The sequence below is a fragment of the Schistocerca serialis genome, chromosome 2 (assembly GCF_023864345.2).
Source record: "Schistocerca serialis cubense isolate TAMUIC-IGC-003099 chromosome 2, iqSchSeri2.2, whole genome shotgun sequence".
NCBI classification, from domain to species: domain Eukaryota; kingdom Metazoa; phylum Arthropoda; class Insecta; order Orthoptera; family Acrididae; genus Schistocerca; species Schistocerca serialis.
In genome coordinates this window covers 418774826-418801514 of record NC_064639.1, presented here as the reverse complement: position 1 = coordinate 418801514, position 26689 = coordinate 418774826, and the positions used below count along the sequence as shown (strand labels likewise).

The 26689-nt window shown below is 41.3% G+C and overlaps 1 protein-coding gene across 1 annotated transcript in view; it reads left to right on the top strand.

Annotated features, from left to right (window-relative positions):
* LOC126456029 (uncharacterized) overlaps positions 1–24238 on the top strand; it is a 54044-nt gene extending 29806 nt beyond the window's left edge. Inside the window, exons 4-5 of the mRNA XM_050091784.1 lie at positions 21295–21428; positions 24228–24238. Coding sequence (XP_049947741.1) covers positions 21295–21428; positions 24228–24238 — 145 coding nt within the window. The remainder of the gene's footprint in view (positions 1–21294; positions 21429–24227) is intronic.
* Positions 24239–26689: the final 2451 nt, after the last annotated feature.

Genomic DNA, 26689 nt, shown 5'->3' with positions numbered 1-26689 from the left:
TTGGCGCTCTGACATGTTGCTTCATGTGGTACACCTTACGTACCACTTGCACATTCTTCTTTCTTGCATGCTTTCTTATGTGAAATTATTATTATAGAAGTTGAAATTACTACAAGACATCCATCGGAGGCTAACAGTTATTATCTTGAGCAGACTGCAGCTATAATTTGTTTTCGCTATGATTTCTCCTTGTCTTGTAAGCAAACAATACACCTATGTTTTTGCAAGCGCACTCATCAGTACACTCTGTTATGTACAGAGTTTTCTATACACGCATCAATCCGCAGCATGCTTCAACTTCAGAGAGTGTCCCCCAGCTTATTTTGTGCTATAGTACCAAAGATTAAGAAATTCTCTGCTTAGATAGGTTCAAATTATACACTGGTTCTAATACAATTTATTTGATGTAATTACTATACTTTTGTGCTGGTAAAAATCATATAGAAAAAACAATAAAGCAATGAATTAACAAAAATCATATATAATCAATAAAAATCGCAAATAATAAGGCATTTCACAAAATAATTGTAAAAATGTGCCAGATGTGCATAAGATGGCAGTGTAGTTACATTGCAAACTGCTTTCACCTTCTAGTTCAGTAATCTGAACATGCTTCAACATACAGTCAGCTTAGTGGCAACAAGTCCAGTTGCACAGTATTGTTTAAAACTCGTGATTTTGATTACTGCCCCTGTCATATGTTTCCATTGTTGTGGAACGCTCTATTTCCACGCTGATGAAAATGGAGATAACAGTGTTCCATCGTCTAGGGATAGTTAACAAATTCTTCCATTCTTTCGTTGGTTACCGAAGTAATCATCAGGTGTTTAACGCCACATCAATGACTGGATCATTATAGAAAGAGCAAATAATAGTGCGCTAGGAAATCGGCTGCATCTTTTCCAAAGGAAATATTCTGGTGTTCGCATTCATCCCTTTAAGTAAACCACAGAAAATCGACATTTGCATAGCTGCTTTGGGGTTTTAAAGCTTGCATACGCATTGATAGTTCTTCTACTGTGTGCAATGGTTATTCGGTTTTGCGTTTTCCTCACTAACAGTGAAATTTATAGATGCCTGCACATCAACTTATTTCACAGAGGAAATTTTGTTGCTGGCGAATAGACAGACGTGACCACAATCTTCTTCAAAGACGGTCTTGCTTTCTGCTTCACTACGTCTTAAGCAAACATAACGTTTCGATTGCTACAAGGCGAGAAGATCGGTTTGGTAGAACACAGATGGTGTCAATAGGGAGGATGATGAAACTTCCTGGCAGATTAAAACTGTGTGCCCGACCGAGACTCGAACTCGGGACCTTTGCCTTCCTCTGCAGAGTGAAAATCTCATTCAGGGAGGATGATTTCTGCGAGTAGCAATAGGCAGTAGATGGTGTAATACAACAGTGAGAGTTCTGACACAGTCTGGATTATTGTCAGATTTATGATGACGTTAGTGATGACATCATACACTTTTGCGACATTTACCCCTCCCCTTCGCCCCTCTTTTCTGACATGTGCCAGATTCATAATGTATACAATGACAAGAAATTAAAATAGTGATGGGAAATTCAAAATTTGGCATGAAATCCAGATACAGCCCAGTTGTGCTACTGTGTTTCTCCCACTCCTAAGGCATCACTACGGAAGTAGGGCTGTTGTGCAACATATACATTGATGGGAAATCCATGATGATGCGTTGTCATGTCAGTCATATATAAAGTACAGAATCAAAGAGGCCCACTATGTTTTCACTGGTGTCATCCACCTTAGACAAAGGTTACTGTCTTCCCTGCAGGTCGAAGCCTGCCTGTTAGGTAGAGATGTTATCTGAGCCTGTTGGCTGTTTCCAGAATACGTTACCATGTCTTCACCCTGCATGTAGTAACAGGTCTGAACTTGCGTGCTAACGTACTTCCAGTGACATGAAAAACCGGTTAGATGTTTTTCTCCAGCTGTTATTCACTCAGACATACAAGGATCTGTAGAGCTATTTATTGCAGTTATGGTAGCCAGATGACTTGTTTAGAGAACAGAAGATGGACACTTGTTCCCCACCCCCAACACCACACTTACCGCCTATCCTTAGTTAAACACCATGTTTAAGAAATTCCACTCTGATATCACAGTTTAAACAATTGTCACCGTGAATTTGGATTTGGCTCGCCCTTAGCCAGCTTAGGATGCCCTTAACCAACTGCTGCAAATGGATAAGCGATCACCCTACCCCTCCGACATTACAGCTTAACAATTTCCTCACCCCTTTTCCTTCACAGTGTAAACAATTTAACTCAGTCTAAATTTATAGATTACTTTTCCCAAGTTTAAAAAGGCAGTGAAATTCAATTTAAATCGTCCTAAGTCTGAATGGTGAGAAATTCACTTACACTCTTAAGTTTAAAAAGATGTGAAGCCCTCTAATTGTCAGAACTAGACCCTAACTTTAAAGTTTTGTTGTTCACTGGTACAACATGACAAATACTTACCACTGTCATGCATAGAGTGGGATAGAACCGTGACATACACGCATTTGCATCTTTATTTACACACGATGGTCGCCATGTCATGCCAGAGGATTAAGGGAACTGGATATGCCAATTCAACTGCCGCCGCCACCTTGCCAGTGTCCTAACATGCCCCACACTGTCGAAAGATTGAGTCCATTGCCATAAGCCTCAGGCAATTAGACTGCATGTGATGTACTCACAACTGACTGCTAGAAGCTCCAGCAGGCCACTTTCTCCGTGTACCCAGCCTCTTTCACCTTCACAATACATGTCTGAACTATACAGTGTCACATCATCGGTTAGGAATGACGGTAGACACCTTCATTTTGCTACGAAAAATACATCACAACACAGTTGGTTACATGGTTTCGCAGTTAACCCTTAACTCGAATTTTAGAACAGGACAACAGCTATGTCATACATCCTGCATCCACCAACACTTTGAGAAAGCGTCCGCCAATCCCAGCAGTGAAGACTGTCCCATACCAATCTTTCTTGTATGAAGCTCTTTTCGTTCGTCAGGAATGTGATAACGTAGGAACGCGCCTCTGCAACGTTATTGGGAGACATCTGAGGCCTCTTACTCTTTGGGAATCCATTTCCAGCACCCGAAGTAGTTTCATCTAACAAGTTTTTTTTGTGTAGCGGTCTACACACTTTCGTGGTAAACTTTAAGGGGTGAAACCCTAATGGTGCAACTGAAGAGAACCACCAATGAATCACAAGTCAGAGCTCCATAATGAAACACCAGCTAGTTGAGCCGCCTGTCCAAATGCACGGTAAAATCAGCTGCACAGTACTACTCGGACCTGTTGGACATCGGCAGACATGTGCTGTGTAGACAGTAGGCTTCTATACTTTTCCTGGAAACACAGAAAACAAGATGGACGACGGAAAGTGGGTTACTATCAAAGATAGATGATATCACAGTACATCCACTCGAAAGCGTCGCAGAAATGTCGGACATATACATTACGTTTCCATAGGATTTCTAAATCATTTCGCGAAATGCTGGTGAGATTCCTTCAACAGTACACTTGTTTTGGAAATCTATTGCTTGTCAAAGATGCAGGTGGTCATGATAGTGTGTTCTGCTGTTAAGATTTACACGATACTCCACATGGAAGCTTACGATGCCGGATGTCCTATGTTTAAAAGGCTTATAATTTATGCGAGGAATCGTTTAAAAATTACGACGCTATTCTGAATACTAGATCTCTTTCTGCTTATAGGAGGCCGACCGCTGTGGCCGAGCGGTTCTAGGCACTTCAGTTCGGAACCGCGCCGCTGCTACGGTCGCAGGTTCGAATTCTGCATCGGTCATAGATGTGTGTGATGTCCTTAGGTTAGTTAGGTTTACGTAGTTCGAACTCTAGGGGATTGATGACCTCACATGTTAAGTCCCATTGTGCTTAGAGCCATTTGAACCATCTGCTTATAGGAGGAATGACTGGAGTTTAACGTAAGTCTAAACACGTAAAATTATCGCATTATTCCATGTTAATGACTTTATGTTACGTTTTCTGTCAAGTAACTTCTTCTATAGTGCAAGAAAAACATCAAGTATCTATATAGTGCTTATACGTACGTCTCAAACAGACCTTTGTTGTAATGTCCACCTGTTTTTACTAAAATATAGACCATAGTACGGCTAGATGGTGTTAAATTTTCAACTCATGCGCATTGTGAGTTCTGCATTCTCGGCTTGTGTGCATATGTAGTATTCAATAGGAAACCTTTACATCTGGATATATTTCACACAGGTTTAGAAAGGTCTAACGGTTCAAAACAACAGACGTCTCATTCATTTTCAACCTATCATGGGCTTGTTCAGTCCATGTCAAATTTTATAATGTGTAAAAGAGGGCAAAATTTCCGTGACTCACTTAGTCATCTTAAAATGTTCCAACCTGGTATGCTTTTTCCTGACACCACCATAAATTTCCAATGAAATCACCTCTGTATATAGGCCTACAGCTATGTGTTCTACTACCAGCTTCACAGCGCTACACACAGTTCACCTTCCTTATCTCAGTTCGCAGAGCATCTCCATTGGACTCTCATTCGGTGCATTGACCTGTTGTGATCTGAGTAGTCCGCCTCTAAATGCTGTCATGTCTACTTGATAATGACACCAGACCAGCAGATGAGTGCTCTATAAATCATTAGATGTAGAAACTGGTGCCCTTAACGTTACATTTTAACAGTTTCCGAGAACTTCCATTTTAAGACCATTAACAGTTCGTTACAGAACTGCAGTAGAGTTTCACAGGGTCGTAGCTACTATACAACCTTAAGGAGTGCTGGCAACCACGTAAGTAACAACAGCACGACTTGTGATCATCTACAGACACTGTATGTGCTTTCCTCAGCTTGGCGTGTGTACTTGGACAAATGCCTTCACTAAATAGTAGCCGGCCGCGGTGGTCTTGCGGTTCTAGGCGCGCAGTCCGGAACCGCGCGACTGCTACGGTCGCAGTTTCGAATCCTGCCTCGGGCATGGATGTGTGTGATGTCCTTAGATTAGTTAGGTTTAAGTAGTTCTAAGTTCTAGGGTACTGATGACCATGGATGTTAAGTCCCATAGTGCTCAGAGCCATTTGAACCATTTGAACTAAGTAGTACATTGTTAAATGTTCAAATGTGTGTGAAATCTTATGGGACTTAACTGCTAAGGTCATCAGTCCCTAAGCTTAGACACTACTTAACATAAATTATCCTAAGGACAAACACACACACCCATGCCCGAGGGAGGACTCGAATCTAAGCAGGGACCAGCCACACAGTCCATGACTGCAGCGCCTCAGACCACTCGGCTAATCCCGCGCGGCAGTGTATCGTTACAGAGCTGTGACACGTGATTCACTTGAACACTGAGGGTTCTTTTGATCTGCAACATTGGAATTTCACCCCCTTAAAGTTTATCGTCGAATTATGTAGGACTCTATACAGAAGAAACAATGTTAGGTGAAATTATGTTAGATGCTACAAATAGATTTCCTACATTGGAATGTTAATAGCGTCACATTCTCGACGCCTAAGATTACTAGCTACATTTCACAGGCACTATAGAGGTGTAGCTTTCGAGCATTTCAATGTTACCACCTTCCTGAAGAGTTCCATTTCATTAACACTGATATGGGACAGTCTTCACTGCAGGGACTGGTAGATGCTTTCACGAAGTGTTGGTGGTCACAGATTGTACAACGCAGCTATTCTCTTGTATTAAAATTTGAATTTAGAATTAATTTCGAAACCATTTAGCCAACTGTGCTGGGACGCTCTGTTCGCAGCAAACAGAAGGTGTTTGCTTTCATTCCCAATTGATGACGTGGCGCTGGACAGTTCAGGCATGTACTGCGAGGGTGAAAGCGGTTGGATACACAGGACCAAACAACCCGCTGGAGCATCTAGCGGTCAGTTGCAAATACAGCATGCGCAGTGAAACTGCCTGAGGCTTAGGCCAACGGATTCCATCTCTCAGCAGCATGGGGCATATTGCGGCGCTGGTTAGATTGGGTTGCAGTAAAGTTGGCGACGTGTAGTGCGGTATTGGAACCTTGTTGATTAAATAAAGACGCAAGTGGATATCTACCCACTCCTATCCTAGTGACAAGTGATGGACAACTGGTATAGTTCTGAAAACCAGAGAGCTTCCCCTTATTTTAAAGTTATAGTGAGTGAATTTCTCACCATTCTAAACTTAGGACAATTGAATTTAGAATTTTCCTACCATTTTGATCTCCAAGATCAGGATGAGCTGTTTAAAGAGTTTTGTTGGAGCAATGCGGGAAATTGTTAACCTTTAATGTCAGAGAGGTAGGACGATTGTTTAAACATTCCCAGCAGTTGTTTAAGGTTGTCATACACTGACCCATGCCTACTACAGTATATGCCAACTAGCTCTGCAGATGACGAAAAAATTGAAGAAATGTATGATGAGATAAAATAAATTATTCAGATAGTGAACGGAGACGAAAATTTAATAGTCATGGGTGATTGGAATTCGGTAGTAGGAAAAGGGGGAGAAGGAAACGTAGTAGGTGAATATGGATTGGGGGGAAGAAATGAAAGAGGAAGCTGTCTGGTAGAATTTTGCAGAGAGCACAAGTTAATCATAGCTAACACTTGGCTCAAGAATCATAAAAGAAGGTTGTATACATGGAAGAAGCCTGGAGATACTGATAGGTTTCAGATAGATTATAAATGGTAAGACAGAGATTTAGGAATCAGGTTTTAAATTGTAAGATATTTCCAGGGGCAGATGTGGACTCTGACCACAATCTATTGGTTATGAACTGTAGATTAAAACTGAAGAAACTGCAAAAAGGTGGCAATTTAAGGAGATGGGACCTGGATAAACTGACAAAACCAAAGGTTGTACAGAGTTTCAGGGAGACCATAAGGGAACAATGGACAGGAATGGGGGAAAGAAATACAGTAGAAGAAGAATGGATAGCTTTGAAGGATGAAGTAATGAAGGCGGCAGAGGACATAGGTAAAAAGACGAGGACTACTAGAAATCCTTGGGTAACAGGAGAAATATTGAACTTAGTTGATGAAAGGAGAAATAATAAAAATGCAGTAAATGAAGCAGTCAAAAAGAAATGCAAACGTCTCAAAAATGAGATCGACAGAAGGTGCAAAATGGCTAAGCAGGGATGGGAATGTAAAGAGCTCAGATGGAAACCCAGTTCTAAGCAAAGAAGGGAAAGCAGAAAGGTGGAAGGAGTATATAGAGGGTCTATACAAGGGCGATGTACTTGAGGGCAATATTATGTAAATGGAAGAGGATGTAGATGAAGATGAAATGGGAGATTTGATACTGCGTGTAGAGTTTGACAGAACACTGAAAGACTTGAGTCGAAACAAGGCCCCAGGAGTAGACATCATTCCATTAGAACTACTGACAGCCTGTAGAGAGCCAGTCCTGACAAAACTCTGCCATCTGGTGAGCAAAATGTATGAGACAGGCGAAATACCCTCAGACTTCAAGAAGAATATCATAATTCCAATACCAATGAAAGCAGGTGTTGACAGATGTGAAGGCCGGCCGGAGTGGCCGTGCGGTTATGGGCGCTACAGTCTGGAACCGCGTGACCGGTACGGTCGCAGGTTCGAATCCTGCCTCGGGCATGGATGTGTGTGATGTCCTTAGGTTAGTTAGGTTTAAGTAGTTCTAAGTTCTAGGGGACTGATGGCCACAGTAGTTAAGTCCCATAGTGCTCAGAGCCATTTGAACCATTTTTTGACAGATGTGAAAATTACCGAACTATCAGTTTAATAAGTCACAGCTGCAAAATACTAATGCGAATTCTTTACAGACGCATGGAAGAACTGGTAGAAGCCGACCTTGGGGAAGATCAGTTTGGATTCCGTAGAAATATTGGAACACGTGAGGCAATACTGACCCTAAGACTTATCTTAGAAGCTAGATTAAGGAAAGGCAAACCTACTTTTCTAGCATTTGTAGACTTAGAGAAAGCTTTGGACAACGTTGACTGGCATACTCTCTTTCAAATTCTGAAGGTGGCAGGGGTAAAATACAGGGAGCGAAAGAATATTTGCAATTTGTACAGAAACCAGATGGCAGTTACAAGAGTCGAGGGAAACGAAAGGAAAGGAGTGGTTGGGATGGGAGCGAGACATGATTGTAGCCTCTCCCCGATGTTATTCATTCTGTATATTGAGCAAGCAGTGAAGGAAGCAAAAGAAAAATTTGGAGTAGGTATTAAAATCCATGGAGAAGAAATAAAAACTTTGAGGTTCGCCGATGACATTGTAATTCTGTGAGAGACAGCAAAGGACTTGAAAGAGCAGTTGAACGGAATGGATAGTGTCTTGAAAGAAGGATATAAGAGGAACATCAACAAAAGCAAAAGGAGGACAATGGAATGTAGTCGAATTAAGTCGGGTGATGCTGAGGGAATTAGATTAGGAAATGAGACACTTAAAATAGTAAAGGAGTTTTTCTATTTCTGGAGCAAAATAACTGATAATGGTCGAAGTAGAGAAGATATAAAATGTAGACTGGCAATGGCAAGGAAAGCGTTTCTGAAGAAGAGAAATTTTTTAACGTCGACTATAGATTTAAGTGTCAGGAAGTCGTTTCTGAAAGTATTTGTATGGAATGTAGCCATGTATGGAAGTGAAACGTGGACGATAAATAGTATAGACAAGAAGAGAATAGAAGCTTTCGAAAAGTGGTGCTACAGAAGAATGCTGAAGATTGGATGGGTAGATCACATAACTGATGAGGAGGTATTGAATAGAATTGGAGAGAAGAGAAATTTGTGGCACAACTTGATTAGAAGAAGGCACCGGTTGGTAGGACATGTTCTGAGGCATCAAGGGATCACCAATTTAGTACTGGAGGGGCAGCGTGGAAGGTGAAAATCGTAGAGGGAGACCAAGAGATGAATACACTAAGCATATTCAGAAGGATGTGGCTTGCAGTAGTTACTGGGAGATGAAGAAGCTTGCACAGGATAGAGTAGCATAGAGAGCTGCATCAAACCAGTCTCAGGACTGAAGACCATAACAACAAGAACACTGCCTTGGGAAAAGTTTGATGACAGTGAGGTTGACAACTGTTTAAACTGTCATGTCAGAGGGGAATTTATAAACATTGCCTATAACTTAGGATAAGTTAAATTGGGTCCAGTGGCCATCCTGAATTCCATACTTAGAACAAGTGATCTGACAACCGTAACCGCTATAAAATGATCTTCAGTTCCCTTCATGTTTAAGTAAATAATGGCTTGTGGTGAATACATTAAGTGGATTTTCATGTCGCTGAATGTAGGTTATAAGACAAGTTCAGAATATTTAGTACTTGTAGGGTAAAAGTATGTTTTGTGTATTTTGGGAACAGCCAACAGACTCAGACTGACTGGAGAAAAATGTCTTTGGTCTAGGAGGCAGGGGAGACTATTATTCTTCGTTGGCTCAAATGGCTCTGAGCACTATGGGCCTTAACTTCTGAGGTCATCAGTCTGCAATTCTTTGTCTCAGATGAATAACATCAGGGAAAACCCTGTTAGGACCTGGGATTCTGTTGTTGTGGTCTTCACTCCAGTGACTGGTTTGATGCAGCTCTCCATGCTACTCTATCCTGTGCAAGTCTCTCCATTTCCGAGTAACTACTGTAGTCTACAACCTTCTGAATCTGCTTGCTGTATTCATCTCTTGGTCTGTCACTACTACTTTTACCCTTCACGCTTCCTTCCAGTACTATAATGGTGATTCCTTGATGCTTGAGAATGTGTCTGACCAACCGATGCCTTCTTCTAGTCAAGGTGTGCCACAAATTCCTCTTCTCTTCAATTCCATTCATTATCTCCTCATTAGTTACGTGAGCTACCCATTTAATCATCAGCATTCTTCTGTAGCACCACATTTCGAGAGTTTCTATTCTCCACTTGTCTAAACTGTTTATCGTCCAAGTTTAGCTCCCATAAATGGCTACACCTCATGCAAATACTTTCAGAGAAGACTCCCTGACACTTAAATCTATAGTCGATGTTAACAAATTTATCTTCTTCAGAAACGCTTTCCTTGTCATAGCCGTCTACATTTTATATCCTCCCTACTTCGACCATCATCTGTTATGTTGCATCCAAATAGCAAAACCCATCTACTTCTTTAAAGGTCGCATTTTCTAATCTAAATCTCTCAGCATCACTTGATTTAATTCGGCTACATTCTATTATCCACGTTTTGATTTTGTTGATGTTCATCTTATATCCTCCTTGCAACATACTGTCAATTCCGTTCAACTGCTCTTCCAGGTCGTTTGCTGTCTCTGACAGAATTACAATGTCATCGACAAACCTCAAATTTTTTATTTTTTCTCCATGGTTTTTAATTCCTACTTCAAATTTTTCTTTTGTTTCCTTTACTGCTTGCTCAATATGCAGATGGAATAACATCGGGAATAGGCTACAACCCTTTCTAACTCCCTTCTTAACCACTGCTTCCCTTTCGTGCCCCTCGACTCTTATAACTGCCATGTGGTTTCTGTACAAATTGTAAAAAGCCTTTCGCTCCCTATATTTTACCCCTTCAACCTTCAGAATTTGAAAGAGAGTATTCCAGTCAACATTGTCAAAGGCTTTTTCTAAGTCTACTGATGTTCGAAACATAGGTTTGCCTTTCCTTAATCCATCTCCTAAGATAAGTCGTAGGGTCAGTATTTCCTCGTGTGTTCCAACATTTTTACGGAATACAACCAGATCTTCCCTGAGGGATGTAGGCTTCTATTAGTGTTTCCATTCGTCCGTAATGAATTCGTATTAGTATTTTGCAGCCGTGACTCATGAAACTGATGGTAATTTTCACACCTGTCAACACCTGATTTATTTGGGATTGGAATTATTGTATTCTTCTTGAAGTCTGAGTGTCTTATACATCTCGCTCACCAGATGGTAGAGTTTTGTCATGGCTGGCTCTCCCAAGGCTGTCAGTAGTTCTAAAGGAATGTTTTCTGCTCCTGGGACCTCGTTTCGACTTAGGTCTTTCAGTGCACTGTCAAAGTTTTAACGCAGTATGATATCACCCATTTCATCTACATCTAAATCTACATCTACATCTACATCAACATCTACATCTATGTCCTCTTCCATTTCGATAATATTGCCCTCAAGTACATCGCCGTTGTAAAGAACCCTTATATATTCCTTCCCTTCTTTGCTTAGAACTGGTTTTCCATCTGAGCCTTCGATATCCGTGCATGTGGATCTCTTTTCTACAAAGGTCTCTCTAATTGTCCTGTATTTATTTTTATTTATTTACACGTCTGTTCCACAGGACCAAATTGAGGAGCAGATCTCCAAGGTCATGGAGCGTGTCAGTACATAAAATTACAGTACAACATAAAAGTAACAGCAGATGAAATAAAATATTTAAGAACCCAAGAAAAGTCAAACCGTAAGTTTAAGTAAACGCAATCAACAATGTAACACAAGAATCAGCTTAATTTTTCAAGGAATTCCTCAACAGTAATAGAAAGTGTGACCCATGAGGAAATCCTTCAGTTTCGATTTGTAAGAGCGTGAATTACTGCTAAGATTTTTGAATTCTAGTTGTAGCTTACTGAAAATACATGCAGCAGTATACTGCACACCTTTCTGCACAAATGTTACGGAAGTGTGATCCAAATGCAAATTGGATTTCTGCCGAGTATTAACTGAGTGAAAGCTGCTAATTCCTGGAAAGAAGCCGATATTATTAACAAAAACCGACAATAAAGATTATATATATTGAGAGGCCAATGTCAAAACACTCAGACTAGTGAACAGGGGTAGACAAGAGGTTTTACTAACTTACACCACTTATTGGCCGAACTGCCCGTTTCTGAGCAAAAAATATCCTTTTAGATTGGGAAGAGTTACCCAAAAATAAATATCATACGACATAAGCGAATGGAAATAAGCAAAGTAGGTTAATTTTCGTGTCGAACAATCACTTATTTCAGATACCGTTCGAATAGTAAAACTGGCAGCATTAAGTGTCTGAAAGAGATCCTGAACAACCAGAAATTTGAACTGTTCAGTTTCACTGATCATATGCCCATTCTGTGAAATTAAAACGTTGGTTTTGTTGAATTGTATGTTAGAAAATGTAAAAACTGCGTCTTACTGCGATTTAGCTTTAGTTTATTTTTGACAAGCCATGAACTTACGTCATGAACTGCACTATTTGAAACAGAGCCAGTGTTGCTCGTAACATCCTTTACTACCAAGCTAGTGTCATCAGCAAACAAAAATACTTTAGAATTATGTACAATAATAGAGGGCATATCATTTACATAAATAAGGAACACTGATCCCTGGGGCACCCTCTATTTGACCATACCCCCCTCAAACCCCACATCACAACCATTCTCAACACTGTGAATAATGACATTTTGCTGTCTGTTGTTGAAGCAAGAAATGAACCGATTGTGAGCTACTCCCCGTATCCCGTAATGGTTGGCCGCGCGGTGTAGCCGAGCGGTCTTGGGCACCTTGTCACGGTCCGCGCGGCTCCGCTCGTCGGAGGTTGAAGTCCTGGCTCGGGCATGGGTGTGTGTGTTGTCCTTAGCATAAATTAGTTAAAGTTAGATTAAGTAGTGTGTAAGCTTGGGGACCGATGACCTCAGCAGTTTGGTGCCATAAGACCTTACCACAAATTTGCAAATTTTCCGTAATGGTCCAACTTCTGGACCTAGCGTTCGAAACCTTTAGTTTAATCCATTCAAAACCCCACAGAGAAAAAAGAATATAGCACTTTCAGTTATTAAACGCTTCTAAAGCCGTACTGTACATCTGATAGTAAAGTATGTGGTATACATTGATCAATCATACTTACATACATAGCCCTTTCAATAACTGCAGCAAACATTGATGGCATACAAATACGTCTATAATTGACTACATTATCCCTGTCTCCCTTTTTATAAAGCGGCTTTACTGCTGAGTACTTTAATCGTTCAGGAAACTGACCATTCTTAAAGGAAAAATTACAAATATAGCAAAGTACAGGGCTAACATGTGCAGCACAGTACTTTAATACCCATCTAGGCAGTCTATCATATCCATGAGGGTCCTTAGTCTTTAGTGATTTAATTATTGACTCAATCTCCCCTTGTCGGTATCACAGAGGAGTATTTCAGACACCAGTCTCGGGAAGGGATTTTCCAAGATAGTTGTATGCTTCCCTGCAGAAACTAAGTTGATATTTAATTCCCCAATAATGCTCAGAAAGTGATTATTAAATACTGTACATACATCTGACTTATAAGTAAGAGAAACCGAGCGAGGTGGCGCAGTGGTTAGACACTGGACTGGCATTCGGGATGACGACGGTTCAATCCCGCGTCCTGCCATCTTGATTTAGATTTTCCGTGATTTCCCTAAATTCACTACAGGCAAATTCCGGGATGGTTCCTCTGAAAGGGAACGGCCGACTTCCTTCCCAATCCTTCCCTAATCCGATGAGACCGATGAACTCGCTGTCTGGTCTCCTTCCCCAAAAACAACCCAACCCCAGTAACAGAAATATTTTTACTGTGAACTGACTTTATATCACGGACCTTGTGCTGTTGACCAGATACGTCCTTCACAACTGAATATGTGTTTTTTTTATATCGTGAATTAGCTATTCTATTTGCGTATCACGTAGTGTTTGCCTTGCTAATAACATTTCTAAGCACCTTGCAGTACTGTTTGTAATTGGTTACTGTAGCTTGATTGTAACTACTTCTAACATTTTGATATAATTGCCGCTTTGTTCTACAAGATATCCTTATCCAGCCACCCAGGCTGCCTTTTACTGCTAGTAACCTATTTAGAAAGTTTTAATGAAAACCAACTCGCAAAGAGCACATGAAATATGTTAAGGAAAGCATTATATTTGTCATCTATGTTATTGGAACTATAAACATCCTGCCAATCTTGTTCCTTAACAAGGTTAAAGAGAGTCTGTATTGGCATTGGATTAGCTTTCCTACATACTTTGTAATTATATGTGACATTTGTTTGAGAACAAAATCCTTTTAGTGTTAAAATTTGTGCATCATTATCTGAAAAACAATTCACCCTTTTACTAACAGAATGCCCATCTACTAATGAAGAGTGAGGAAAAATATTTTCTATTGGTGTGCTACTGTTCTCCTGCACCCTAGTTGGGAAAAAACAATCTGCATCAGATCATACGAATTTAGAAGATCTCCCAACATTCCTTCTTCTTGCACAATCATATAGAAAATTATAATTGAAGTCACCACATATAACTAATTTCTGGTACTTCCTATAAAGTGAAGTAAGAACCCACTCTAGCTTGAGCAGAAATGCTCTGAAGTCAGAGTTAGGGGACTTATAAACAACAACAATTAGAAGTTTAGTTCCACTCAATTCAGCTGCCCCCGCTCAACATTCAAATATCTGTTCATTGCAGTGCCGTGATACGTCTATGGACCCAAATGGAATACTGAGTTTTGCGCACATGGCCAGTCTGCAAGGAACTCCCAGAAAACAACCAGCTACTCTGTATCCTGGTAAAGGAAGTTTCTGAATTGTCCAATTATTTAAGTTGTCTTCCGACATACCAGTAATGTTAGAGTCAACATCTATAAACAGTTTTGCTAACTTTATCTCTAATACCTCTTATATTTTGATGAAATATTCCAATTCCTTCACTACTTGGATACTTGACGTCTTTTGAAGGTGATTCCTTAATTACGGGTACTTCCTCTAAGTAGGTATACCTACCAAATGACTTAAATCTAAAAAAGGTGCTGCTCTAACTCCAACTACTACAGCAATTTTGCCATGAGTGAGCCCATCACCACCCACTGCACTGTCACCTATAAGGTTTTTCCAGCCTCCTCTTCCCATACCTATTGAGGTGAAGGCCATGCCTAGTGAAACCTGATCTACTGACAGATTCAACTGGCACCACTGCAATGTGACCCATGCCCTGTGCCATCAGTGCCCTCTCCAGCCCCAAGTTAACACTCCTAACAGCCACATTAAAATGAGGCCGATCATGACCCTGAAACAGTTCCGCGAAATGCACATTAGTGCCACCAGTTTCAGTAGCTATCTTTGCTAGGTCACTATCTACATCATATTCACTGCCCCAAAAAGACTATTCCCTGCTCAATCCACAATCACTACCTGATCCTCTTTCGTAAAGTTGCTACATAACTCCCCTATGCTGTCATCCACCTGAGCCAACACTGCAGTAAGCTTCACAATGCTGGTGACCTGGTCCTCACTCCCCAACACTCCCTGCAACTACTGGCCCACACCTCTGCCGTGTGAACTACCTAGCAACAGAACCTTATTCCTTCTATTAGGCCTCCTAACTACAGGGGACTACTGAGGGCTGAAGCTACCCATTCTTCATCTACTGCATTTCTTTCCCCCTTTCTTGTCAACCGTTCTCTAATGAGCTTTTTGAAAGGCTCTGCAACCTTTAGTTCTTTCAGTTTATCCTGGTCCCATCTTCTTAAATTCCCACCTTTTTTGCGGTTACTTCAGTTTTAATCTACAGTTCGTAACAAACAAATTGTGGTCAGAGTCCACATCCGCCCCTGGAAATGTCTTATAATGTAAAACCCGGTTTTTAAATCTCTTTCTTACCATTATACGAACTATCTGAAACCTTCCAGTGTATCCAGGCGTCTTCCACGTATACGACCTTCTTTCATGATTCTTAACCCAATTTTTACTATAATTAAGTTACGCTCTGTGGAAAATTCTGCCAGGTGGCTTCTTCTTTCATTCCTTAACCCCATTATATATTCACCTACTACTTTTCCTTCTCTTCCTTTTCCTAATATCGAATTCCAGTCCCCCATGAGCATTGAATTTTCATCTCCCTTCACTATCTGCATAATTTATTTTATCGTATCATACATTTCTTCAATCTCTTCATCATCTGCGGAGCTAGTTGGCATATAAACTTATACTACAGTGGTAGGTGTGGGCAACGTGTCTATCTTGACTACAATAATGCATGCACTATGCTGTTCATAGTAGCTTATCCGCGTTCCTATCTTTGTATTTATTATTAAACTTACTCCAGCATTACCATTATTTGATTTTATATTTATGACCCTGTATTCACCCGTGCAGAAGTCCTGTGCCTCCTGCCACCGAACTCCACTAATTCCCACTATAGCTATTTTTAAACTATTCATTTCGCCTTTTTAAATTTTCTAACCTACCCGCTCAATTAAGGGATCTGACATTCCATGCTCCAATCTGTAGAACGCCAGTTTTCTTTCTTCTGATAACGACGTCCTCCTGAGTAGTCCCCGCCCGGAGATCCGATTGGCGGACTATTAAAAATTAATTAATATTTTACCCAAGAGGACGCCATCATCATTTAACCATACAGTAGAGCTGCATGCCGTCGGGAAAAATTATGGCTGTAGTTTTCCCTAGCTTTCAGCCGTTCGCAGTACCAGCACAGCAAGGCCGTTTTGGTTAATGTCACAAGGCCAGATCAGTCAATTATCCAGACTGCTGCCCTGACAGCTATTGAAAAGGCTGCTGCCCATCTTCAGGAACCACACGTTTGTCTCACCTCTCAACAGGTACCTCTCCAATGTAGTTGCACCTACGGTACGGCTAGCTATATCGCTGATGCATGCAACGCTTCCCACCAGCGGCAAAGTCCATGGTTCATGGAAGGGAGGGGGGTTGTCGTCTAGGGTTTTATAGGATGAAGTTTTCACTCTGCAGCAGAATCTGTGTATGAAACTTCCTGGCAGGTTAAAATTATGTGTGGGAACAAGATCTGACTTCAGGAACTTAAGCTTTCACAGGCAAGTGCTCTACCAACTGAGCTACGAAAGCATGAACCACACCCGTTCTTCACAGTTTTAATTCCGTCAGTACCTCATCTCCCACCTTACTAACTGCGCAGAAGCTGCCTGCAAGAAGGGATGTTGACAAGTGGTGGCTTAGTCCCAGGTTGAGGGATGTTTCCAGAATGAAATTATCATTCCGCAGCGGAGTGTACACTGGTATGAAACTTCCTGGCAGATTAAAACTGCGTGCCAGAACGAGACCGAGACTCTTTGCAGGAGAACAACTGTGATGTTTGGGAGGTAGAAGATGTGATACTCGTGGAAGTAAAGCTATAAGAATGGGTCACCCGTCATGCTTGAGAAAGCTCAGTCAGTAGAGCACTTGTCCACAAAATGCAAAGGTCTCGAGTTCGAGTCTTGATCTGGCACACAGTTGTAATATGCAAGGAACTTTCATATTAGCACACAATTCAATTTGCTGCAGAATGAAAATTACTTTTTCCAGGCTGTCAGTAGAGCACTTGCCCACGAGAGGCAAAGATCGCAAGTTCGAGGTTTGCTCCAACACACAATTTTAATCTGCAAGGAAGTAGGATTCTATACGTCACAGAAGTGACCTACTTCCAGCAACACGAGGATAGCCCATCTTTGATCTCCACCCGATTTACACTTATAACAACAGCCATACTTCTATAATGACGTCATAGGAGTGGGGATAAACATGTGGCACGACTGAGCTGTTTCTGAAGTTCTTCTGCCTCTTTCTGAATCCTGCCATTTTATACAAGGGACAATGCAGCTGTGTCAGAGAAGGAGTAACGGGCATTCCTGGTAACAGTGCATGACGTCGTCGATGACATAATTGGAAATCTGACTGTGTCAGAACTCTCACTGTTTTTCTACTGCGGTGTTGTTAGTGGTGTTGTCTGCGCATATACTACCCTTGTGAAATTAACACATTTGTACCGCAAAGCTGCCCAGTGTGTCAGGTCCCTCAGGAGGATAACTGTAAACAGCAACAGCCCTTCTGAGAACTTGAACGAGGAGCACTATATGCAGTCCAGCTGATAGAGCCAGCCTTCCCTGTGTTGCATCGTTTCTTTTGAATGTTTTCGTCCATACGGCAAGTCCTAAGAGTTCGAGCCAGCCTGTCTTGTAGGATGAGATAACCACTAACATAAGAATGTCTTCAAATATACAGGGTGATCATAATTAAAGTTAAACTTTCAAACCACTGTAGAAATACCTACACAGGTCAGAATGACGTCAAATTGCAGTGGAATATTGTTGGAGAAGGGGTAAAACGTATGGCAGAAGAAAAATAAATGGTTACAAAATGTAGCAGTAGATGGCGCCGTAAGCATCATAATTTAGTAGTGGTCGACTACAAATGCCAAATGCATCCTACAACAACACCTGAATTGTATGTCTGACGTTAAACAAACTGTACTACTCAGTGTGCATGGATGTACAGCTGTGATACTGTTAGTTACGTAAGCCCATCCACTACGGCAAGGTCATATCACATTGGATGGGAAAAATTGGTTTTTAATTGTCCTGAGGCCAAAAACCGCATAAAAAGCATCAATAACATCGGTTTTTAATTGTCTTGAGGCCAAAAATCGCATAAAAAGCATCAATAAAAATAATATCGTGTGACCGGCGCAAAACATGTCAATATGCTGTCCACCGTTTTCTGCAACAAGTTGAATTCGGGAAACAGTATGTTCCACAAGTGGTCGAAGTGTTTCCGGAGTCACTTTCAGAATGTGATGCAGAATGTGTGCCTTCAATGCAGCTAAGTCTGCAGTCGGAAGACTGAACATATCTTTCAGATAGCCCCACATAGAAGTCACATGGATTAAGATCAAGTGATCGGGACGGCCAGACTGTAGGGAAATGGCGGCTGACAATTCTAGCATTTGCGAAATGGCGCTTTAGCAGCTGCTTAGCTGGATTTTCAATGTGCGAATGTGCGCCATCTTGCATAAAAATGATCCATCCACAGCCACGCTGTTGGAGAGTTGTAATGACGTGGTTGCGCAAAAGACACTCATACCGCTTACGAGTGACGGTACAGGTAACACGACCGGAAGCACCTGTCTCTTCGAAAAAATATGGCCCTATGATAAATAATGCCGTAAGCCTGCACCACACGTGACCTTTTCAGAATGAAGTTGTACTGGTTGATTTGCGTGTTATTTTCCGTTGCCCATATTCGACAATTCTGCGTATTGACATATCCTGTGACATGGAAGTGGGCTTCGTCTGCCCAGCAAAGGTCTCTCTTGCTGGCAGGTCAACAGGAAGCAACTCGTGCACATGGGTAATCTTGAATGGATAGCAAAGAAGGACGTTTGGTAGGATTTCTCGCAGCGTGGTCACGCGTATGTCCAATGTTCGGGCAATTCTCCGTGCACTACACGTTTGCACACCACCACTCGTCTCTTCCTGCGTTTCTGTGGCCCCCGCTTCCACTGACATCGAATCAGTCTGTTTCCTACCTATACCAGGTTGCACACCAAAAAAACCCGTCATTTAGAATTTCCACATCATTTTCTCCAGACCCACGGTAGTCACCGGACCAACGTCTTTTTTCAAACGCTTCAGAGCGACTTACGCACATCCACCATTTTTTGTAATACAGCTTCACAAGCACAGCGCTATCCTGCGTTTAGAGTCATGACGAACGTCGCAGACGCGAAAGGAGGAAAAGCCATGTACCCGGATTGTTTATACCAACTTCAGTGGGTCGTGCGCATGACCGGTTACATATTCTGACACATACAGCGCCATCTATTGATCAAGTTTCACACTATTTTTTTCTTCCAAACGTTTTCCACCTTATCCGAAAACATTCCGTTGTAATTTGACGTCATTCTGACGTGGTTTTATTTCTACAGCGATTTGAAAGTTTAACTTTAATTATAATCACCCTGTTTGTTAACAGGTTTTCTCGTAGCGCAATTTTTTCGACTCGCAGTAGTTGAGCACTATGTTTCATTCGCATACTCTCTCACTTTCATCGTTTTCATTAAAATTGTGTTTTATAAATGTTTTACTTAGTGGTCAGTAAACTACGTTCTATAACTAAGTAGCTTTGGCTCGCGTAGTGTTACGGAACTTGATGATTAAATAAAAAGAACAACTAAGCATAAAGATTCGATACAAATGCACTCTCATTTCCACAGGAAGGTCCCTACTTACTCGTAATGACATAGCACCCTTATATAGTCACTGCTTCGTCCGTATGCATTCCTGTTTCTAATGTCCTATTCTCCAGCCTTACGGAAAGAGATAAAATATCTATCGTTGGTAAATAGAATGATCGTCCATCGATTTTCAATCCAGTACACATGTTGACGTGCTGTCACCAAGGTACGGTAAGTAGAATATAAGTGGAATATAAAATTGTGGAAAAAATTCGGTCCAGTATTTTGTGACATTATCTGTCTAAAAGTAAGACATGGAAACAGGTTAAAGATACGTTTAATGTACCTCTTTTGCGGCACTTGATATCGCATATCATTCGAAAATACAACAAATTTTTTCTAATTACTTTATTTCTCACTTCTAGAAAAGTTATTTTATAAAACAGCTAACTAATTTTTTTGAATTGTTGCTGTTGTCGTGTGCTCAGAAAGCATGTGCTTATTGTTACCTCATTTGGTTTCCTACCGTCTTCTGTCCTCGGAATTTCTCGAATTTAGTACTCGATCCGAAGGACACCATTTTATTGTTAACTATCACACCAGTTTTAATTATAATGTGCAGAGGACTACATCCTGAAGTTATAAACTTTGTGACACTTCATTTACTGAGCTGGCATCTCGTGAAATATTGTAATTTTCCCTCAAATCACTAATTAAGTTTTTCTTTCTAACCCCGAATACACTAAAATTACACCTCTCGCTGATCTGTTCTGTAATTTATACGGAATCTCGTTTTTGCTCCGCTCAAACGTTTGGCCGAAATCGTTGCCGAACGGCTCACATACTTCCATCCTAATGAAGTCTTATGTCCACTGTGTGTGATAACAGCACTCCTGAGAATCGGAAAAATGTCAATGAAACCAGGGATGCTGGAATTTCAGACCATGTCCTGCACTTTCGTAAAACCAAGTACTGGTCACGACCATGCGGACTGCAGCGTCCCTTTTTTACGTATTGATGGGAGTGTTTCCTGGTGCTACGGCGGTAACAACACACAAAAATGTAATATCAATTGCTTAATATATTATTGATTATTGTTTTCTCTTGTACTCTGCACTGATTTATAGAAATCAATGTACCACTAAGACAAGAGGCAGACGTGAACCCGTTTATTTGCCTGGAATGCGTCCATTTAATAGGGCAGAAATGAAGTTTACATGTTACTTTTATAATCAAGTACGTCGTGTGATTGGACTTTCCACGGTATTGCATATACATCTATCATACGTAAATGAAAGTTGAAAGTAAAAGGTGAACTATTTAATTTTTTGCAGGGTCAATTTAAAGGACAACGAATTTCGTGGAGAAGTACATATTCCTTTTTTAGCGTTTGAGGGAGATTACAACGTGGACGCCACCGTCTTGAATCTCTCCTTGAAAGGAAACGGATCTGTAAAAGGAAATACAAGTAAGTATTGCACTCTTTGAGTATTGTTATTTTTTGAAAAACGCACTTATCCAATTACAGTTCTGCTGATTCGAAAGCAAATGTGCGAATTAGGAAATGGGCTTCACAGTGTAGATCTTTCTATTCAACAGCAGGTGATGTACGCAGGGTCGATTTCATGAACAGGCCATCTGCTTGATAGCCTTCCAGAATAAGGAGCTATGAACCAGAAACCTGGAAAGTGTCTTCGGACACAACTAGTATGAATGCAAGGAGGGAATCAACTATCAGTTTTCATTCCCTTTCTGAGGCCACATCCTCACCAGTAGATGGCCGAATTTCGGATATGTGCATTTATTTCATATATTAGATTTTAAACGGATATCATTTTTTAAGTGAATATTCAGACGAATTTTTTTGTTATTTCAGTGAATGTAAAGAAGAGTGTCGTTTGCAGAAGGAAAGTAGGTGCTTAGTATACTTCACGTGGTCCATATTTACGTCCAAAAAGCTTGTAAAGTATTGGAAATTTGATGCCTCTTATGCGTTACTTCTTTTTAAAAAAAGAGATCAGTTGTTCTGTTGGAACGAGCAATGAAAACGAGTAGTGTGAGGCATGGTTGGATACACTATGTGATCAAAGGATCCGACACCCCCAAAAACATATGTTTTTCATATTAGGTGCATTGTTCTGCCACCTAGTGCCTGCTACTCTATATCAGCGACCTCAGTAGTCTTTACACATCGTGCGAGAGAAGAATGGGGCGCTCCGCAGAACTCATGGACTATGGACTTCGAACGTGGTCAGGTGATTGGGTGTTACTTGTGTCATACGTCTGTACGCGAGATTTCCATACTCCTAAACATCCCTAAGTCCACTGTTTCCTATGTGACAGTGAAGTGGAAACGTGAAGGGACACGTACAGCACAAAACAGTATAGGCCGATCTCATCTGTTGACTGCCAGAGACCGCCGACATTTGGAGAGGGTCGTAATGTGTAATAGGCAGAAATATATACAGACCATCACATAGGAATTTTAAACTGCATCAGGATCCACTGCAAGTACTATGCCAGTTAGACAGGAGGTGAAAAAACTTGGATTGTGTGGAGTGACGAATCACGGTACACAATGTGGTGATCCGATGGCAGGGTGTGGGTATGGCGAATGATCGGTGAACGTCATATGCCAGCGTGTGTAGTGCCAACAGTAAAATTCGGAGGCGGTGGTGCTACGGAGTGGTCATGATTTTCATGGAGGAGGCTTGCATCCCTTGTTGTTTTGCATGGTACTATCACAGAACAGGCCTACATTGATGTTTTAAGCACCTTATTGCTTACCACTGTTGAAGAGCAATTCGGGGATGACGATTGCATCTTTCAAGACGATCGAGCACCTGTTCATAATGCACGGCCTGTGGCAAAGTGGTTCCATTCCATGACAATAACATCCCTGTAATGGACTGGCCTGCACGGAATCCTGAACTGAATCCTACAGGACAACTTTGTGATGTTTTGGAACGCCGACTTCGTGCCAGGCCTCACCGACCGACATCGGTACCTCTGTTCTGTGCAGCACTCGTGAAGAATGGGCTGCCACTCCCTAAGACTCCTTCCAGCACCTTATTGAACGTATGCCTGCGAGAGTGGAAGCTGTCATCAAGGCTAAGGATGGGACATCATCATATAGAATCCCAGCACTACCGATGGAGGGCACCACGAACTTTCAAGTCATTTTCAGCCAAGTGTCCGGATACTTTTGATCACATAGTGTACGAAACTATCATCGTTGCTGTTTCATGGTGCATATTATCTTGAGTTGCGAGTGCGATGCAGTGTGGCGGTAGCTGTTAAGGACTTTACTTCTCATCATTATAGATTGTCAAGTTTTCTGATGCTACGCCTACAGAAATGGCAAATAATTGATACTGGATTAACTACGGGTAGCTTCTCTTCTCGCTGCCAAGCCAGAAGCTGAGGATTAAGTACAAAAATTAAGCTATTTTTTTCTAATTTATTGGTTTTCGAAAAAGCTAGTATTTAATAACAAGTGTAGCACTTGGCAGTGAAACACGCAATATTTACGTGCTACACTTATGAACGCCTCCGTTTCAGTTATAGATACATTGTAAAAGTCGATACCAGATTAAATTTCATTATATACAAAATAGATGAAAATCTCCATTTAATATGTGTGTATTGAACTAAAAGTACTAAAGTAACACGCTTTGTGCAAAAGTCTATTCAGAGCACTTTTGTCAGAAAATAGAGCCGGGAAGTATCAGAACAATTTAGAACTTTGCACATCTCCACATTTCTTAAAATAAAATAAAATAAAAAAAGTCCACGGGAATGATAATTCCCAGAGATCTGACATGGTGGAAGAACTGTCTTGATCCACTTTGTTCGGAGGTCAGTACTAACATGTGACAGAAGTAAGTACAGAATGTGTTGAATAATTACCTGAGAGAGAGGTAACTGAATTAATTAGGTTGTTTATTATTTTTTCTAATTTTATGGTTGTGCAGAGCATCAGGGGCGGCATTGGCGATGGTGCAAATTTGCTTTCTGCAAATGATTCCACATACTCGTGCGAATGGCATATTTGTAGAGTGGTCACGTTATTTTTGTAATGTACTACAGCATATTAATGTTGCTAGAACTATGTGTTATGCACTGCGTACGTACAAATTAACTCTTTCTAATTGATGTACAACTTTCAGTAAAATTTCCTGTAGTAAGAGGAGGCGTATTTTCTTTTGGTTTTATCTTTAAAAAATTTTTGCAGTGTTATTAACAGATTCAGGGTTTTATTTTTTAGATTCTATATAGCCGAATGAAGAAAATGAAAACAAGTTCCTCGCCATAGTGACAGACGAGGTCTCATACATGGAGAAAGGAGAAGTGCTTACGGTTTTCCATTTCAAGTTCCAGAGAAAAGAAGCAGTTCGTTGCAGACTACGTCTTTTCAAGGACTTTGTGACGTCAACACGCTACCAGCTGCCAAATCAGAAAAACATTTGAGAGGTTGTTGTGATAGAGCCGTTGTTGCAGTGGATGGTTCAAATGGCTCTGAGCACTATAACAATGGCTCTGTTCACTATAACAATGCATTCGTAATTAGTCTAAATATGTTCCCTAGGTTCTTGCATGGATAGTTGACTTCAAAACATTGTTACATGTTAACAAATGGTTCAGATGGCACTGAGCACTACGGGACTTAACATCTGAGGTGATCAGTCTCCTAGAACTTAGAACTACTTAACCTAACTAACCTAAGGACATGACACACATCCATGCCCGAGGCAGGAGTCGAACCTGGGACCGTAGCGGTCTCGCGATTCCAGACTGAAGCGCCTAGAACCGCTCGGCCACACCTGCTGGCTGTTGCAGTGGAGTTGTGCCATCTAAGACAGGAGTTTACAACAGAGAATTGGAAAAAAGTACTATATTGATAGCAGAAATGGTTGCTGTTGACATAAGAAATTATTTAAAAAAATAAGGAGTTCCTATTTTGTACTGGCTCGTTTCTAACACGTGTGGTTGATAACAATGCCTGACATTTTCAGGAAAAGGGGAAGAGAACTTACGTAATTTCTTAAAATTAAAAAAAATCTGTTTTTAATTATTTCTTAATTGCCTAGGCCGCGTACATAACGAAGTAGAAATCAAAATATGATGCCTGGCCTAGTTCCAGTTGCCAACGCGTCCAGCTTATATCTACGAACAAGCACAAAAACAGAAATTTGTTTTCAACAAAATAATCTTTTGGCTTAAAATGTGCGAAGGTAAACGGAAATACAAAAATAATAACCTACCGTTCATGGTAAAAAAGTCGACATAGAAGTTGCGGAACGAGCATCATATAAATATTATACGAACGTAAACTACATGCAACAATACAGTGTAACACCAACAAGAAGAATTTAAATATACTATGCTCATATGAGACCCAAGTTGAACAAAAGTTGGATGTATCTGTACTAACCATACCATGCAATGACCCGCACTTGTACGAGGGGCAATAATGTAACACATTCTTTTTCCTCAACCAGTTTTGGTTGAAAAAATGCAGAATTTGTTGTGGAGGTGGCGCAAACCTGTCCGATCTGCACGTTCCGGCCAGCCGCAAACAGCTGTGACTCCTGCAGTGTTGGAACGTGCGGGCTCTGTCACTCGAGGTGATTGCAGGATCGAAGTCACCTCGATGCATAATTGAACGTCTCTCTTGGTAGCTTCGACACACTTCTCCACCAGTAGGGATACTCAGTAGCGTGTTCCGGCTGGGTTCGTCGCCTCCTAACAGAAGACCACAAAGAGCGATGAAGAACCATCTGTGCATAATTGCTTATGCAGTCCGAGGCTGGTAGGGACATCGCTTCGAACCGTAAACGAAGCTGCAACCCCTGGAGTGGCAACACACCATTTCTTATCCGAAGGAAGAGTTCAAAGACACACCCTGACGTTATGGTGCCGGTCTCCTGGGACTCTAAAGGGGTTCTGTTTGCTAACCTCCACCATAGTGCAAAAATCAGCTAGGAAGTGTATTGTCCTGACCTCAAGAAACAGAGGAAACGACTAGTAGCGTGCACGTCGCCACAAAAATACAAACGAATCTCCCTCTCCCTGACAACATGATGGCTCATGCAATTCTGTGCACCCGAGAGGGGCTCACAAAAGTTCATTGGAGTGCCCTTCCTCGTCCACCTCACAGCCCAGATCTCGTACCTTCCGATTTACATGTCTGGCCAATGAAGGGCGTCCGCAGCTCGTGGTCTGGTGGGTACCGTTGCTGCCTCTAGATCACGGGGTCCCAGGTTCGATTCCCGACCGCGTTGGGCATTTTTCTCTGCCCAGGGACTGGGTGTTTGTGTTGCCCTCCTCATTTCATCATCATCATCGTCATCATTCGTGACAGTGGCTAAACTGGCCTGTGAAAAAAAAAATTGGACCGTGTAACAACTGGGATTTTGTATGGGCGCTGATGACCATGCAGTTGAGCGCCCCACAAATCAAACATCATTACCATCACCAATGGAGGGTGCACTCCGCGGAAGCAGTGCATGGGTGATGCAGAGGTCGTTGACGTTGCAGTAACGCTAGCTCTGACGTCAACCAGTACAATGGTACCACGCGGGCTTATATGCCCTCCCAGTAAGGTGGTATAAGGCCGTCGAACTGAACGGAGATTATCTTGAAGCCGAAAGAGTGGGGAATAATAAGGAGTATTGGAATCCTGAATAAAACTTAATTTCTATCAGATAAAAATGTGTTGCACTACTT